Below are 17,793 nucleotides of genomic sequence, written 5' to 3' on the forward strand. Positions count from 1 at the left end.
TTCAAGATTTAACGCAGGAAGAAACTTTACTCCACCTGAGATGTATTAATCATCAATAGAAGCAAGGGGAGAAATAGTTTCATATTTAATAACAAAATATTAAATATTTCTAATATTCAAGGAACAAAGTTTAAAAATATCACAACATTCTTTCTGTAATAGTCTGCAAACAGCTTTTAAAGCCAAACTCAACAGAAGAGACTCGGCAGGTTAAAAACATAAAAACGAAGTTTAATGAGCTATACAAAGTGAATTCTGCAGAAATTATATACAGATGTACATTAAAATGCCACTGAGCATGAGTGAAGGCAGCAAACAGAACCAACAGTCAGAAACAGAGCCATTCATCATCTTCAATCATCATCCTCCTCATCCTCAGCAGGCAGCGGTCTGGACCTGCAACACACAGACACACACAGACACACACACACTTTGGTCAACAGACATTAGTCTTTGTGGTGAACTAAGAAATTCCAGATTTTTTTTTTTTTTTACAAACATGTTAATCTGATGAGGATCTGGTTCATTCAGTGGCCCTGAGAGCTTAATGCTCTGCAACCTAAGGAAACAGGCAAACAGACAAAACACAAACTCCTTCAGAAAACATCTTTATCAATTTGATATCAAATGTGCTGCAAATACAAAACAAGGGAAGTGTTTCCAGGGGACACATAAAAGTGATGAACCTGTCTGGGACGCCTTTGTTGTTCAGTGACTTGTGACTTTTAAAGTTAAACACACATACATATTATATATATATATATATATATATATAACAACAATATGTAATGATATATAATATATCATTACATATTGTAGACATATAATTACAATATCACATCCATGTAAATGAGTCCCAGCTGGGTTCATCACTTTTTTGTGTCCCCTGGAAACATTTCCCCTTCGTTGTGAGTATTTGCAGCACATGTGATGTCAAAGTGATGAGGATGTTTTCTGAAATTATTTGTTTTGTCTGTTTAAATGTGCTTTCTTAAGCTGCAGTGTGTTGAGCTTCAGGGCCACTGTAAGTTCAGCATTTAGAAAAAAGTCTGCAAAATCAGACGGAAAAAAAACTAAACAAAAAACAAATACAGAAACACTGCATCACCCAGATTAGAGGAAATGAGTTAGAAAGAGTAGGATTTGTTCTAAATGATGAAGAGGTTTTCTTCATTTGCTGTAAGCTCCAGTGTTGAGCTCTCAGAGCCGTTGTAAAGAAGCAGCTGCTTCCTCTGCTACAAACGAATGAGGCTCCTGATTTTAGTGATGCACTAATTTGAATTCATGTCTGTTCAACGGGTTTACCTGGTCAGCAAAAGAAATCTCAGCCCTCAAGTGTCTAAATTTGAGTCACAACCGACTATTCCAGGACCAGACGTGGAGGTCAAAACCTCCAGGCTGAAGTCCAGCTGCAGTTAATCTGCATGTAAAGGTTTAAACAACATGGCCTGATACGTAATGCAGGGGGCTAACATACTTCCTGCTGGACTTTGACATCCCACTGCCTCCAGCCTCTTCATCATCCTCAACCTCCTGGGGTCTCTGGTTTTCCTTCTCAGGCTTCCTGGGGGGACCACCGAAGAAATCCCCGATGCCTTTCTGCCAGGTCGGAGTGGGACGAGGACAAACCGGGTTACCACCGGCATATTTGTTCTTGGCTGTGAATTAAAAAATAACACCATAACCTCAGCTTTAGCGTGTAATGAGCAGTGGACTGAGTGAGTGTAACATGTCTTTGGACTGACCAGGTGTGGAGGACTGGCTGCTGCAGGAGGCGGAGTTGGCTGAACTGGAGCCCAGAGACTTCCGGGGAGCAGAAGCTGCAACAGCTGCAAATCAAAAAATATGAATAGATAAATATAACACCGATGACTGGATGTGTAACAAAACATCACAGAAAAGAAAGTGGACGTGGGACAGCTGTGTCAGAAACAGTGACTGAACCAGTGAGATAACTCGTCATGGCACCTGAGAGAAAGGCAGAGTTCAGTTTGATATAACGTTACAACAGTGAGTTACCTGAGCCTTTAACAGATGTTGTTGAGAAACTAAATGAAGCTGCAATGTGAAATGAGCTCCAGTGTCTGCATGTATGCTCTGTCGCAATAACTGGACATTTAAAATGATAGATGAAGGAAGCTTTAAAATGTCAGTCTTTATTCATTTGAGGGCTGAACCACGGACCAGATGTATGCCGAATTTACCAAGAGACCATGTGGGTTGATAAAATACTCTATTTATGTTCTGTCATACGTGTATTTCGACGATAAGCAAGATAACATTCAATTATGTAACATTTCAGTGGGGATTGGTGAGACGTCCGCATAAAGCCGCACTGAGGCGCTCAAAACTGGCGCCAGTTTGCAGAAAGCAAGACCCTGCTGTCGGGAAGACAAACATAATGTCACCGTGTCAGAAGGGCCGGAGCATCGAACTACAGCGACCACTTTTAGGTAACAACACGACGCGAATTCGTGTTTTGTAGTTTGTGTAGTTTGTGTAGAGAATGCAGCTCAGGAGGAACCGACGGCGCCGCTAAGCGCAGCCTCGTATTGGCGGGAGGCTGTTATTGGAGCGACTGACAGCGGATTTAACTGATTAACTAGTGCCTGCTATACTCACACGCTAATACTTGTGTTAGTTTAGAAAACGCGGGACCAAACTGTTAAAGAATTGTTCGAACAATGATGTCGCATTGTTTGGCTTTTTAGAGCGCGCCCCCAGCGCGCCCCCAGCGCGCCAGACTGCATTACACAACGACCGCATTACTGCGCTAATTTGCTATTTGTCGCTGAATTCATAATAAGTGTCTGTAATTTGTAACTGTACCTTTTCTGTACGATCCGGGAACACTGTCGGCTTTAGTCCGCACCATTTTAGCGATTAGCTGTAAGCTTATGATCTTTCAGCACCAAACACACTGACCGAAGTGAACGAAGACGTGTGTCCCGCCTTGGTTTAAAAAGCGCAGCGGATGGGGCGGGAGATTTCTTCTTCTGGTGCTTTTGTTCTGGCAGCCGAGACACTGCGATGGCACAACGCTGCCCTCCTCCGGGGGCTGGTGTAACTACAACAGCGCGTCAAGCTACACTGTAAACAGGCGTAAGCACCAAAGACTGTATCTAAACAATATAAATAAGTCATGTAAGTATATGTAAGCACACAATGAACACTGGTCAGACAAAAAGAAACTAGAACACGTTAGCATGGACTCCAGGGAATGATAATATGCGGTTTCACTATTTTCTAACATTTATATCCCGAACATTGATGATTAAAGAAAATACTTGTCATATGTATTGATAATGAAAACAATTTTTGGCTAAAGCCTCACAACATAAACTGAAACAGTTCAGGTCTAAAACTAAGAACGACAGAGGATGGAGGACCTGACATGGTTGATATTCCATAGTCAATGTTCAATTACTCAAACTATGTACACAGAGTAAACCCAGGGCTTTCAGGCGAATTTAATTGCTCACAAATCGTATGAAGAGCTCGCAAAAGTATGTTTTGTTATTGATTAAAGTAGTTAACAATAATTACAATAATTAAAATAACAATAATTTTTGATCATTTTATTTTTGATCATTTTGAAGTTTGGACAAAACAAACCTGAAGGTGTCACTTTAGGCTCTGGGTAATTGTGATATCACTTCTCACTATTTCCTGTTTAAAACGATCAATTAAGTAATTAGGATAATAATCAGCAGATAATCCATAATGAAAATAATTACTGGGTGCAGCCCAAGATAGAATAGTTATAAATTGGCAGCAACATCAACAGTAAAATACCTTTTATAATAATCTAATCATGTAATATATAATAGTGTAACACTCACTGGACACTTTCAATAGTTTCCTGATTATACTTAGATACTGTTATTTGTATTCACTGTCGGGTAGTTTCATCAGAATCAGAATCAGAATCAGAATCAGAATCAGAATCAGAATCAGAATCGCCTTTATTGTCATTATACATAGTACAACGAAATTTGAGCGCTGCTCCCTTGGTGCAAACAGTGGTAACAGCTGTCAGGTATATATGGAGCAGTACAATATTTCCCTTAGAAATGTGCAGTAGAAGTATAAAGTTGAACAAAAACTAAATACTCCGGTAAAGTAAAACTACCTAAACTTTGTAAGGACACATTTGTGCTGCGCAATAAAGTTTCTCCTTTTTGTGCCTCGGGTTTTTCCGTAGTGGCGGTTTCTCGGCTGCAGGCGGATCAGAAACAAAACAGCTTCAACAACTTCAGAAACCCGTCGGGGTGAGTGTGACTCGGTTTACGGAGAGGCTGTAACCGTGATCGGTTACTGGAGGTTACCGTTTGTTTTCTGTGGGTTAACGTGTCCGTCGTGTCGGTTCGGTAACTTCTGAACCCGGAGTCTCCTGTCGGAGCTAGCGTTGACTGTTAGCCGCCGTTAACGGACGCTGGCGCCGGTGAGTTAACCTCGGTAGATGTCAGCACTTTGAAAGTTCATCCAGTTTAATCTTCACTTTACCAAAAACACCCAGGAGACGTCTGCAGGTCGGTTAAAAAACCTGTAAAACTCTTAAAATGTCTCAAACTTCATTTACAAAGGTCCTGAGTGTTTTTCCGGTCTGGAGGCAGCAGGTTACTCATAACGCGGTTTTTAAAAGCGGTTTCAGGAAAAACTGTGGAAAACGTCCAGTACCACACCTGAGCAGAGATGGACAGAGTACTCGACCCCAGTACTTGAGTAAGAGTACAAATACTACCGGTCAAAATGTACTCCGTTACTGTCCACCACTGCACCTGAGTGGGTTCAGTGAAACTCATCCTGAGCCTCGGATTAATTAGTTGTTCTTCAGTTAATTCATCCTCCGCTGTCTGCTCTTTATACGAGCCCGGCCATGTTTCACCTTCACAGAGCTTTTACCCAAACAACTAACTTCAGCTAAAGGTAACAAACACGCAACAGGGAGCGGAGCTCGGCGGGGGTCAGACATGGGGGGGGCAGGGGTGCTGAGGGGGGGCAGACATGGGGGGGGCAGGGGTGCTGAGGGGGGGTCAGACATGAGGGGGGGCAGGGGTGCTGAGGGGGGGCAGACATGAGGGGGGGCAGGGGTGCTGAGGGGGGGCAGACATGAGGGGGGGCAGGGGTGCTGAGGGGGGGCAGGTGTGCTGTGGAGGTGTTGTGTGTGTGCTGTGGGGGTGTTGTGTGTGTGCTGTGGAGGTGTTGTGTGTGTTGTGTGTGTGTTGTGGAGGTGTTGTGTGTGCTGTGGGGGTGTTGTGTGTGTTGTGTGTGTGTTGTGGAGGTGTTGTGTGTGTTGTGGAGGTGCTGTGTGTGTTGTGGAGGTGCTGTGGGGGTGTTGTGTGTGTGCTGTGGAGGTGTTGTGTGTGCTGTGGGGGTGTTGTGTGTGTTGTGTGTGTGTTGTGGAGGTGTTGTGTGTGTTGTGGAGGTGCTGTGTGTGTTGTGGAGGTGCTGTGGGGGTGTTGTGTGTGTGTGTGTTGTGGAGGTGTTGGGGGTGTTGTGTGTGTTGTGGAGGTGCTGTGGGGGTGTTGTGTGTGTGCTGTGGGGGTGTTGTGTGTGTTGTGTGTGTGTTGTGGAGGTGTTGGGGGTGTTGTGTGTGTTGTGGAGGTGCTGTGGGGGTGTTGTGGGGGTGTTGTGTGTGTTGTGTGTGTGTTGTGGAGGTGTTGGGGGTGTTGTGTGTGTTGTGGAGGTGCTGTGGGGGTGTTGTGTGTGTGCTGTGGGGGTGTTGTGTGTGTTGTGTGTGTGTTGTGGAGGTGTTGGGGGTGTTGTGTGTGTTGTGGAGGTGCTGTGGGGGTGTTGTGGGGGTGTTGTGTGTGTTGTGGAGGTGCTGTGGGGGTGTTGTGGGGGTGTTGTGTGTGTTGTGGAGGTGCTGTGGGGGTGTTGTGTGTGTGCTGTGGGGGTGTTGTGTGTGTGTTGTGTGTGTTGTGGAGATGCTGTGTGTGTGTTGTGTGTGTTGTGTGTGTGCAGCACAGTAACTATGTACATTTACTGAAGTGCTGAGCTACAAATCTGAGGCACTTGTACATCACTGGAGTATTTTCATTTTCTGCTTCTTCATATTTCTTACTCCACTACAGTTATTTGATGGACATATATACTTACTAGTCATGTTTCATGATCATATTTTACAAATAAACATATGATAAGTTTATAAAAGACAAAACATTAAAATTTAAGCAGTGCATCATCTCATCCATACTTTGTTCAGTATATAAACAGGTATTAAATTACACTCTGTGATATTCAAATGTCTTTAAAAGTCTTAGTTGAAGTTTAACTTTGGTGACCCTGAAGAAACCCTGGGACAGTTTTAACTGACAGTAACTGATCTCTCACTGTTAGATATCAACAGAAAATAAAAAGCCTGAAACCAGTTCTTTCAACATCTTCACTGGTGAAAATATCTTTCAATATAAAAAACTTTCTGGAAGCAGAAATAGACCAGAATTCAAAATGTCACAGTTTCATTATTGATTAGTCTGCAGATCATTGTCTTGATTAATTGTTTTATCTGTTAAATAGCAGATAATAGTTATAACTTCCCACAGCCCGCTCCGATGTATTATTATATATTGTTTTGTCTAAGGATAAAAAATAATGACTTTAATATCATGCATGAAAAGAAAAGGTGTTGTCATGGAGGAGGTGACCCGCCTGGTGTCGACAGGAGACTGTGTGAAGATCTGGGATGCGGTTTCCATGGCGCCGCTGGAGCAGTTTAACCCCCACAGCACCAGCCACCCTGTTGCACAGGCCTGCTGGAGCTCCAACAGTATCCTGAGGGGTGCACAGATAAAAAGATGGAGTTGTTCATGTGTTTTTATCAGCTCAATAATAAGATCCAGTGGCATAACACAAAAATACTAAATACCTTGAACTGAAAATCAATCAGTAGGTTGATTTACATATTGGTATATAAATCACATATGTATAAAATATTCTGATTATTTTCATAACTGAGTAATCTGATGATATTTAGTTGATTGTTTGGTCTATTACATGCTAAAGATGTTCAGTTTATTACCATTTTTAACAAAGCAATGTAGTAAATACTCACACTTGAGAAGCTGGAACCAAATGATGATTAGTGTTATGTCTGAGTTTATCAACTGATTCAAGAGCAGTTCACAGGTTGTTATTATCTGCTCCATCACACACTGACACAGTTTGTGTCTCCATTAAACTATCGACTGCATTCTTCACGCAAAATAACAGAAGCTTATTGGAGCTTCTGAAAATGTTGATCATAACAGCCCTCTGAACATCTGATCCAGATGTTGTGAAGCCAAACAAAAGCTCTGTTGTTTATTCACATGTAGTAATAAAGAAGAACAGAGAATAGACACACAGGTTGTATAAATCAGTGACAGTTGAGTTAATGAGTAACCAGCCTTAACCAGTTGTTTCAGACCATTACCTGGTCAGCGCCAGCACCAGTGGAGACAAACTGGTGGTCTCCAGCCTCAAGTCGTCTCCAGCTCCAGTTGTGGAACTGGCCGATGGGGTGAGTGCACACTTTTATCACCATTATATTATCCACTCAGAGTTCTCTTTATTAGGTTCCACCTGTTCAGTCAGTACAGCTGTTCTGACCTAAAGGTGACTGTATGATGTCATAGAGTTGTCTGAGCTCATAGATATTGATGGTTGATGACTAATGACTGTTCTTTGTAACTGTCCGTTCAGAAAAAGCAGACGCGTGTGTGTCTCAGTTCATCGTCTCAGTTTCTGGTCAGTGGAGGTCTGGATCACTGTGTTCACATCTGGGACCTGAAGACCAAGAGGCTGCACCGCTCCCTCAAAGTAAGACTTGACACAGCATCACATTAAGTTTTGAGGTGGAACTCGAGGTCACCAGTGTCTCCCTTGTCTCGTTTCTCAGGATCATAAAGAAGAGGTGACCTGCGTGTCCTTCAACGCCAACGACAGCTGCATCGCCTCCGGTTCCACCAGCGGAGATCTGGTCCTCCACAGTCTGACCACCAACCTGTCCAGCAAAGCCTTCGGCCACGGCAGCAACCAGGTCAGATGCTCTGCTGTTTGTTAGAAATATTCTTATTCCACCTTCAGATGTTCAGTTTCCTCTGGTATGAAACATTTAAAAATCTGCAAACCAGCAAGATTCAGGGCCCATGATTCTAAGCTGGAACAAATTTCCTCAAAGGAATCACAGGCTGATGTTTGTCATTCCTGTGAAACACACGTTTTCCTGTTGTTGTCAGTTTTGCTGTGACGCCTAACAGAAGCTCTCCCCTGTTTTATCTTCAGCCCATCCACGACCTGAGGCTGTCCATGCTGAAGCGCTCCCTGCTGGGCAGCGTCTCTGACAGCGGCACTGTGGTCCTGTGGGACTCCAACACCCAGAAAGAGCTCCATGTTTTTGACAGTGCCCACAAGGCCCCGGGCTCCGGCCTGGCCTTCTCCCCGGCCAGCGAACTGCTGGTGGTCAGCGTCGGCCTGGACAAGAAGATCGTCTGCTACGACACCGCCAGCAAGATGTAAGACTGAATTTTATAACACACAGGGTGACACTTAAAGATTTATATATGTGACTCTCAGTCTGACTCAGGCAGAGGGGGTGAGGGACCATAATGTGCACTGAGGTTTTATGCAGGAATCCAGTCCTGGACTGATCCTGGTCCTGAACATCCAGACTGTGAGTCTACTTTGTATGTGGGAAAACCATGTCAAACAAAATATTTATCATAGCAGAAGATTTTTAGTTTAAAACGTGTCTGGAGGCAGCATTAAACAGGTCATGTGATTTAAAGTGGTAATCACAGAATAAAGTCATCTTCTAAGTAAATTCTGTCTCTGAACAAACATGTAACACAGTCGTTCATATACTCACTGAAAACAACCTAATGAAAACACACAGATTCAATCTGACGTGAAACATTAAAGATGCAGAAACACAAATAAAGAAAATCATAAAATCATGTTTTTATTATGTTCTGCATAATAAAGAAACATGATGCATTTTTGTCAAGTATCGAACATAAAATACGTCACCGTGTCTCTGCAGTGTCCTGAGGTCGATCCGGGTGGACAGTCCTCTGACCTCGGTGGACTTCACTCTGGATGGTACCGGCCTGGTGGTCGGATCCACTCAGGGGAAGATCTACCAGTACGACCTGAGGAACTCCAGCGCCCCCACCAGGATCACTGTGGCACATAAGACCTCAGTCGCCTGCCTTCGCTTCCAGAGCAACACCAGCAGACTCAAGGTACCAACAGACCCGGTCCATAGTCAGAGACGATCAGCAGAGCAGACAGACGAGAGATACACCTGAATACTGTGACATGGGCTCAGTTTATACCTCATTCATACACAGACACCAGTTCTGTGAAAGGTTTTCTCTGGTTCAGGTGATGTCAGATAATGTTGATGATTGTGTATAAATGTTGGACATTTCAGTTCAGTATGACTCAGTCGTGGCTCTCTCTCTCTCTCTCTCTCGCTCTCTCTCTCTGTCTCTGTCTCTCTCTGTCTCTGTCTCTGTCTCTCTCTCTCTGTCTTTCTCTGTCTCTGTCTCAGTCAAGTAAACTGGGCTCCACCAAGATGGCCAGTACTAAAAGATCCTCAACCAAAGTGTCCGGCAACCAGCCAGACCCCACCCCTAGCACAGGCCCCGCCCCCCACAGACAGGTGATGGGTACAGGTCGGTTTATGTCATTGTCACAGTGTATTGAATCACACTTGCGTGGCATCACTTCATGGTAAATTGTGATGTTAGTCTACATTATGACCCTGATGCACACAGATAAATGGTCAGCGTTGTCTCCAGCAGGGGGCGCTGGTGCAGAGGTGATGTCCCGGGAGGCCGAAGGTCAGCAGGGGACAGAGCAGCCTCCTGCTGTGGAGAAGTTCAGCAGTGTTGGACGAAACAGTTTGGACGTGTTCTCTCCTGCTCGAGAGGGTCAGTGTCCCAACAGCAGACACTTTATTCTCAGTTTCCCTCCTCTGAAAATCATGACGAGCTGCTGAGTGTAGACTGATGAGGAGAAAATAAACTTAAATGATTTAAACCTGCAACTTAACAAAATGTGAGAAGAGTGAATGTTCTGAATGCTCTGTATAGAAACATTAGAAACATCTGTCAGTCTAATGGAGTCCATAAGCTTGATAAAGGAAGAGTTCATGACAGAGCTGTTGGAGTAAACTGCATTAGACTGCACAGGTGAAGCTAATGAGGAGGCCACTGAGTGTGTGAATAACAGCTTCTGCTGACTGACATTCATATTCTAAAAAACCTGAACCAAACTGTAGCTTCTGAACCAAAGCTAGAAAATGCAAGACATTTTACACAGAAAATCAACAGAATAATGTCAAATTCACACATATTTATCTCAGAAGATCAAGTCTCAGAGAACTTGTCCACTCTGCATCTCAGTGTGATGTTTCCAAGGAGGCTTCATTTATTACTTCACCAAGGAGTTTATGTTTTCACCTGTTTCACCCATAAATGTCTGTTAGAGCTCAGCACTTGAACACAACGTAACCCTCAGCTTGTCCCTCTGTCCCAGACTCGAGGACACAGGGGACGACTGGAGACACACCGTTTGGAAGAACACACGGTACAACAGTCTGACCAGTGTTATTTTGAATGATGCTGCTGCTTCTGGACTAACTTGGATGCTGTGTTTCCATAGTAACCAGTTTGGAGATGTTATCCAGAGAAGGGGAGGGTCAGCAGGTCATTGGCCGGGCCAGCCTGGACATCTTCTCCCCGGTCAGAGAAGGTGAGGCGTCCTTCACTCTGCTGGTTGCCCTGGTGGTTTTTGCAGACATATGCAGTCGTACTTGTTCTAGTTCCACTAAAAAGGAACCAAGTCAAAGGTCGCACTCTGTGTCTGTGCAAACTCTGTGAGGACAAGTGTCTGAATTTTACAACTTTTTAAATTTAAACTTCTAGAAGCTTCTTCGTGTTAGTATGAATGATTTTAACTATGAGAACACATCACTCCTGATGATGATCTCCTCTTTCACCCACTCAGCTGCTCCTTCTTCCTCTGCTTCCTCTTGTGTTGCACCTGTCCCCATCTTTCTCCAGGAGAAATCTACCTGGAGAAATCAGGTGTCACTAACCCCCGCCCCAATTTCAGAGACCACTTTTCTTCTTCATGTGTTGTTGAATCATCTGTAATAACCTGTTTATTTAAGTGTGTGTAAACACCATGGACTCAGTAACTGTGTCTCAGTGATTCCTGTGTCTGTGTCAGACTCTCATTCAGGTGCCAACTCTCATCGTAAGACCCCCCTGGGAACCCCCCTGGTTGCCTCAGCAGGTCGATGCTACAGCCCGCTGTCTGCCTTCCAGACCCCCCCACCGATCAAAGAAGAAGAGCCAATCACTGCTGCAGCTGCTGCGGCATGTGACCCCAGGAAGGTGCTGACCTCTGACCCCTGAACCACATGACTTTGTACATTAACACTGTTTTACTTTATTTTTTCTTTTGATTTCAAATCAAGAATATGTTTAACACAAGTCGTTAAAGGCAGAATGTGACATTTAAATGTGTAGAAAAGAAAACTGTGAGCACAGTCCGGGCAGGAAGATGTTAAAGGTTTATTTAATCTGATGATGTAAAAATCATCACTGTAGAGGCTGAAGAGCCAGTTTCACTACTGATGCTAAAATGTCCTTCTACCAAAAATACATCTTCATCGACAGTCTGACAAGACCAGCAGTTCCAGCCTGGAGGGGGAGGATCAGACCACACCCACATCATCACAGCAGACCAATCACAGCCAGCCAGCCCCGCCCTTCTTCACTCCAGAACCCAGCCTCCGGAGAGCCAATGGTATTCAAGCTCAGCTGAGCTACGACTCACCTGTCCACGGAGCTCCACCTGCTGCAGCAGAAGGTCAGTGCTCTGTGCAGGACGTAAACAGAACTGTTTCTGTGAAGTTCACTACATGATCTTTAACACCTGTTGTCCACTTATGTAATGAAACCTGTAAGAAAGGTTTTTAACCTGCAGCAAATCTTATAAAAACAGCTGAATCTAATGAATCTGATCTTCAACTGTTACAAATCCAGGATGGTTTCTGGTTTCAAAAAAATCCCCAGAGATGAGGACGAAGTATTTTTTTAATGAATGAATAAAGTATCCAAACAAAACAAGGAGTCAGCAGCAGGAAGTGAAAAGGTTTCAGACCAACACAGCTGTTGAACTGTCAGCACATCTGGAGCTCAACCTGTAAACACAAAACACATTTTCTCTGCTCATGTGTGCGATGATTTTAATGGGAGATGAGATGAAAAACGTGAAGCATGAAGCCTCAAGTTTCAGTGAGTGAACAGGTTTGATTTAACGTCTCCTGCTCCATGTGTTTGACTTTGAAACCGGACTGAACTGTTGGACCAGGTTCCTTCAGACCCGCACTCAGAGAGAGGTCTGACCTGGTGTTTGGAGTCGCCTCAGAGTGCCATATGAAGCAAATACAACTCTTCCCCTGTATTGTAAAATTTAAAGACAAAGTGTCTGAGACATTTTGAGGGGGGTCCTTCAGTGTCCCTGGTCAGGTCCTAATGGTCCTGTCTCTGTCTCCAGGTCCGGCTCTGTCGGCAGCTGTTTCCTCCTCTCTCTCCCAGAACATCGCAGACGTGGTTGGACAGGGAGGAGCTGCTCCTCTCACCTCCCTGCAGATCCACTTCATCCAGAACATGATCCATGAAACCCTGGAGGACTTCAGGTCTGTCCCTGACCTTTGACCCCACATATGCCTGATATTGTTTCAGGGTCCAAATGAAAAGCAAATGATAAATATGACTGAAGAAAGAGAAACTCCTCACAGAGACGTGTAGGAACCACATGATCCTGATGTTTTCCCTCCTCCCCAGGGACGCCTGTCACAGAGACATCGTCAACCTTCAGGTGGAGATGGTCCGACAGTTTTACATCCAGCTGGTACGACCCGTCACAGTCACGTCATCTCTGTCAAGTAGATTTAAAATGGCCGCCTCATCATCATCATCATCTTCACTTTCATTGATGCTGTTGAGCAAGATTTAAAATTTACACTCAGTTTTAATCTTGATGCTTTTTCAACTGAAAATCACAAATCATGAAGCTGAACCTGGGTCAGAATCTGAGGTTACATCATAGATCAATAAACTTGTCTGATTTGTTTCGTCTGAGCCTCAGTGTGTGACGTCCTGTTGTCTGCCGTGTTTCAGAACGAGATCCACAGTCTGATAGAGAAACACTCTGTGAACGAGTCTCTGGTGGAGGAGATCGAGAAGCTGAGAGAGGAGAACCGCAGACTGAGGACCAACTACTGACCCTCTGATCTGCACCCTGAGCTGAAGCTCCTCCCACACTGTGTTACTGTAAAGACGGTTCATCGTGGGGGAGGGGTTTGTCTGCCAATCACAGCAGCAGCTGCTACCTGCTGAGAGCTCCAGTCTTCCTCCTCCCCTTATCACGCCTCTCTGCCGTCAGGCGGCTGTGACTGAAACACCAGCATCACAGACCAGAGTGAAGCTGATGTCTGTGCTTTGTAGATGGAGACAGAATATTGATGATGAAAATATTAATCTTTTGTTATTGTAATTTAAGTATAAATATATAATTTCACAGCCTGTGAGACTGAGGACGGGGTTTAGTGGTTTACATCTTTGTGCCTGTATCATGTTTTTAAGAAGAACAAACATTTTGTCTCAAGAATAAAAAGGTTCATGTTAAAATGAGACAAGGGCTTTTTGTGTTTCTGTAAATTATATTTTGAATTGTTAACAAGCTGCAATATAAACAGGAAACAGCAGATAAAAATGTCTTATTCTCATGTTTCTTTTCTTTATTGTTATTAAAGGTATCAAACACTACATATTCTCTGCAGGTGGACTGAATTTCACTGAATTCACTTTACTAAAAATCAAGGCCTTAAAAGTTATGAAAAAATCTTAAATTTCATCTGCAAAGGCCTTGAATATTTGTGTTGCTGTGGAACCTCATCCACCCATGACGTTCATTCATCCCTTAACTTAGATTAAATAAATGATACTGCAATTTAAAACCAGTTTGGGCTGGATTATAATTCAGTTTATTTTATGATAATCATATTGTGATGTGATCAGATCATTTCTGTCCAAATCAATGATTCAAAGCAAGTTGAAAATGAACGTGAAGTTTTAGTTTAACACAAAGAGTTTGGTTAAAGCAGAATTATGGAGTAAAGTTTATCGCTTTGAATATTAGTTATTTTAAATGTGCCTGGATTTGCTGTATGATAAATGTATGATATAAACATGTCAACAGGTGGATTTGGAAAACCAAGATGATTTAAAGCCTTAAAGCAGTTTGAAAGCCACTGACAGATTCATGAAACATTTCTTTTACTTTCAGGGTCTAGGACTCTGGGACTCGATTGAAATTGCTCCGTTTATTGTTTTTCTTAGATCTTAAATCATCTTTTCTTCGGCTTTAGCATCACATGGATGTTGCTAAAAAATTCGATAGCGCCACCTGCAAAATCTTCAAAAAAAGCACTTCCTGTGTAAAGCTGGGCAGTTAACACGGCTTCCCTGTCCTGCTGGTTTATGATGCTGGTAAATCTGAGCGAATTATACTTTAGTGCTCAACTGAGAAATGAACGCAGCGTTAAAATTGTGGATAATTTACCTAAGCTAACGATGTATAGCATGTCAACACTGACAAAGCTTTTATATCTTTGCTACGCTGTGAAAATGAAGCTCTAACTGAAGCAGTCCTCCTTAAAACAGTCCTCCTTAAAGAGCTCAGTGAAGTGTTGGAGCAGAGGAACCTGGATCAAATAAAGCGGCGGTTCAGAACCCGGAGTCTTTAAAGCTACACAACTAAAGAAAACTCTTGATTATCAGTGGTTATGAGCTGTGGCCGTAGACTGTTTCTGTACCTGACTGTGTTTTCATATTCAGTCTATGATCTGTATCAGTCTATGAGCTGTTTATAGGCTGTGGCGTGTGTGGGGGGCGTGTCACGCTTGCAGGTGGGCAGCACCAGGTGTTGACGTTAGTACGTCCAGGAAGTGAAGTCTGGACCAGGTCTGGATCATGGGTCTGGATCATGGCTGTATTATAAGTTAGAGTACATCCATGGTTTGGACTCCCAACAAGGCGTTTCACACAAATGAGAAACTGGAGTTTTGCCCGGACGGTTACTGCCTTCAGTGGGAACTTTGAGCCTTGTGGTTCTGTAGAACATTTACATGCACAAATCTAAACACACTGGAGGGAAAACTCAGGAGAGTTCACTAGATCCTCTTTAAGAGCTTTGTGACGCTTTTGTAATGAAAGTTTCGTTGAATTGCCGGGACGAATACATCTCACTGTGAAAAATCAACTCGCTCTAATTCCAGGATGAATTGTTCAAACTGCCCCAAACTTTAAAGGTATCGAGCAGTGGTCGTTGCACCACCAGAAACAGTGGAGAAGAGAAACGGTTCATTCACAGTTATTTCGTGGAACTGTGTTATTTCTCCACCTCGGGCCTCTTCAGGAGACCGGCTGCAGGCCGGAGTCCATTCACAGATCATGACCGACTCTTCTCCTCATTGGCACCGAGAGAGATACTGGATCCGTTTTTCACAAGCCACGTCCCCTCCGAACAGCCTGACACTAAAATGCAATTTGTGAGACCTCAGGAGAAAATGTACTGTCTCACACTCTCGCGAGATCTCGCAACACAGATCCCGTCTCTGTCGGTTCCGGTGGTTCTGGTCCGGTTTCACCCGGTTTCATCGCTGCAGACGTCGTTAACAGGTTAAAGCTGAAAAAAAACTTTTATTTCTTTGCTTAATAATACGATTATTGTTCCTGTGTTAAATTCAAACTGTATTTTGTGGTGTGTTGTGTTGCGTTGTGTTGCGTTGTGTTGCGGTGTGGTGTGGTGTGGTGTGGTGGTGTTGTGTTGTGTTGCGGTGTGGTGTGGTGTGGTGGTGTTGTGTTGTGGTGTGGTGTGGTGTGGTGTGGTGCGGTGCGGTGTGGTGTTGTTGTGTTGTTGTGGTGTGGTGTGGTGTGGTGGTGTTGTTGTGTTGTGGTGTTGTGGTGTGGTGTGGTGGTGTTGTGTTGCGGTGTGGTGTGGTTGTGTTGTGGTGTTGTTGTGGTGTGGTGTGGTGTGGTGCGGTGCGGTGCGGTGTGGTGTTGTTGTGTTGTTGTGGTGTGGTGTGGTGTTGTGTTGTTGTGTTGTGTTGTGTGGTGTGGTGGTGTTGTGTTGTTGTTGTGGTGTGGTGGTGTTGTGGTGTTGTGTTGTTGTGTTGTGGTGTGGTGTGGTGTGGTGTGGTGGTGTTGTGTTGTGGTGTGGTGCGGTGTGGTGGTGTTGTGTTGTGGTGTGGTGTGGTGTGGTGGTGTTGTGTTGTGGTGTGGTGTGGTGTGGTGTTGTGTTGTGGTGCGGTGCGGTGTGGTGTTGTTGTGTTGTGTCGTATTGTGTTGTGTTGTGTCATGCTGTGTTGTGTTGTTGTGTTGTGTTGTGTTGTGTTGTGTTGTGTTGTGGTGTGGTGTGGTGTGGTGTTGTGTGGTGTTGTTGTGTCATATTGTGTTGTGTCGTATTGTGTTGTGTTGTTGTGGTGTGGAGTGGTGTGGTGTGGTGTTGTGTTGTGGTGTTGTTGTGTTATGGTGGTGTTGTGGTGTGGTGTGGTGTTGTGTTGTGGTGTGTTGTTGTGTTGTGTCATGCTGTGTTGTGTTGTGTCATGCTGTGTTGTGTTGTTGTGTTGTGTTGTGTTGTGGTGTGGTGTTGTGTTGTGTTGTGTTGTGTTGTGTTGTGTGGTGTTGTTGTGTCGTATTGTGTTGTGTTGTTGTGTTGTGTCGTATTGTGTTGTTGTGTTGTTGTGAGCAATCACGCCACCATGACACAGGAAGTAAACACCATTTGTACTTTACAAATGTGTTCTTACCGAGAAGCCGCAGGACGTTTCTGTTGGAATCTCACGTGGATCAATATCTTGTGTCTGTGACCTGCTCCCAGAGACACACTCCAGAGACACACTCCAGAGACACACTCCAGAGACACACACCAGAGACACACTCCAGAGACACACTCCAGAGACACACACCAGAGACACACACCAGAGACACACACCAGAGACACACTCCAGAGACACACTCCAGAGACACACACCAGAGACACACACCAGAGACACACTCCAGAGACACACACCAGAGACACACACCAGAGACACACACCAGAGACACACTCCAGAGACACACTCCAGAGACACACACCAGAGACACACTCCAGAGACACACACCAGAGACACACACCAGAGACACACTCCAGAGACACACTCCAGAGACACACACCAGAGACACACACCAGAGACACACTCCAGAGACACACACCAGAGACACACTCCAGAGACACACACCAGAGACACACACCAGAGACACACTCCAGAGACACACACCAGAGACACACTCCAGAGACACACTCCAGAGACACACACCAGAGACACACTCCAGAGACACACACCAGAGACACACTCCAGAGACACACTCCAGAGACACACACCAGAGACACACTCCAGAGACACACACCAGAGACACACTCCAGAGACACACACCAGAGACACACTCCAGAGACACACTCCAGAGACACACACCAGAGACACACTCCAGAGACACACACCAGAGACACACTCCAGAGACACACTCCAGAGACACACACCAGAGACACACTCCAGAGACACACACCAGAGACACACTCCAGAGACACACACCAGAGACACACTCCAGAGACACACTCCAGAGACACACACCAGAGACACACTCCAGAGACACACACCAGAGACACACTCCAGAGACACACTCCAGA

General features: G+C 44.5%; 2 protein-coding genes and 1 long non-coding RNA gene across 14 annotated transcripts; 1 reads left to right on the forward strand and 2 right to left on the reverse strand.

Annotated features, from left to right (window-relative positions):
- Positions 1-210: 210 nt before the first annotated feature.
- On the reverse strand, positions 211-2,989 carry pclaf (PCNA clamp associated factor). Its single transcript, XM_071461365.1, has 4 exons — positions 2,830-2,989; positions 1,746-1,829; positions 1,478-1,658; positions 211-396 (listed from the first exon to the last, which is right to left on the reverse strand). Exons 1-4 carry the CDS (start codon positions 2,873-2,875, stop codon positions 354-356), a joined length of 354 nt encoding a protein of 117 aa, XP_071317466.1. The 5' UTR covers positions 2,876-2,989; the 3' UTR covers positions 211-353.
- A 1,185-nt stretch (positions 2,990-4,174) lies between these two features.
- On the forward strand, positions 4,175-13,832 carry nedd1 (NEDD1 gamma-tubulin ring complex targeting factor). 12 transcript variants are annotated; one of them, XM_071461220.1, is made up of 16 exons: positions 4,175-4,532; positions 6,624-6,772; positions 7,410-7,504; positions 7,687-7,803; positions 7,883-8,023; positions 8,269-8,498; positions 9,026-9,227; positions 9,539-9,662; positions 9,765-9,920; positions 10,528-10,578; positions 10,654-10,743; positions 11,224-11,390; positions 11,676-11,868; positions 12,559-12,700; positions 12,849-12,915; positions 13,185-13,832. In XM_071461220.1, the coding sequence occupies exons 2-16, from the start codon at positions 6,637-6,639 to the stop codon at positions 13,287-13,289; spliced, it is 2,016 nt and encodes a 671-aa protein (XP_071317321.1). In that variant the 5' UTR covers positions 4,175-4,532; positions 6,624-6,636; the 3' UTR covers positions 13,290-13,832. The 12 variants fall into 12 exon arrangements, with proteins under 12 accessions (XP_071317321.1, XP_071317296.1, XP_071317330.1 ...); XM_071461195.1 differs by having other exon boundaries at positions 4,175-4,444; XM_071461229.1 differs by having other exon boundaries at positions 4,175-4,444; positions 6,629-6,772.
- LOC139607992 (uncharacterized) lies at positions 12,078-16,949 on the reverse strand. Its single transcript, XR_011684933.1, has 3 exons — positions 16,877-16,949; positions 12,801-12,942; positions 12,078-12,202 (listed from the first exon to the last, which is right to left on the reverse strand). It is a non-coding gene; the product is annotated as an uncharacterized lncRNA (long non-coding RNA).
- Positions 16,950-17,793: the final 844 nt, after the last annotated feature.

The sequence above is a fragment of the Trachinotus anak genome, unplaced genomic scaffold (genome assembly GCF_046630095.1).
Source record: "Trachinotus anak isolate AG129_WGS33_773 ecotype Australia unplaced genomic scaffold, CSIRO_AGI_Tana_v1 ptg000002l, whole genome shotgun sequence".
Lineage (NCBI taxonomy): Eukaryota > Metazoa > Chordata > Actinopteri > Carangiformes > Carangidae > Trachinotus > Trachinotus anak.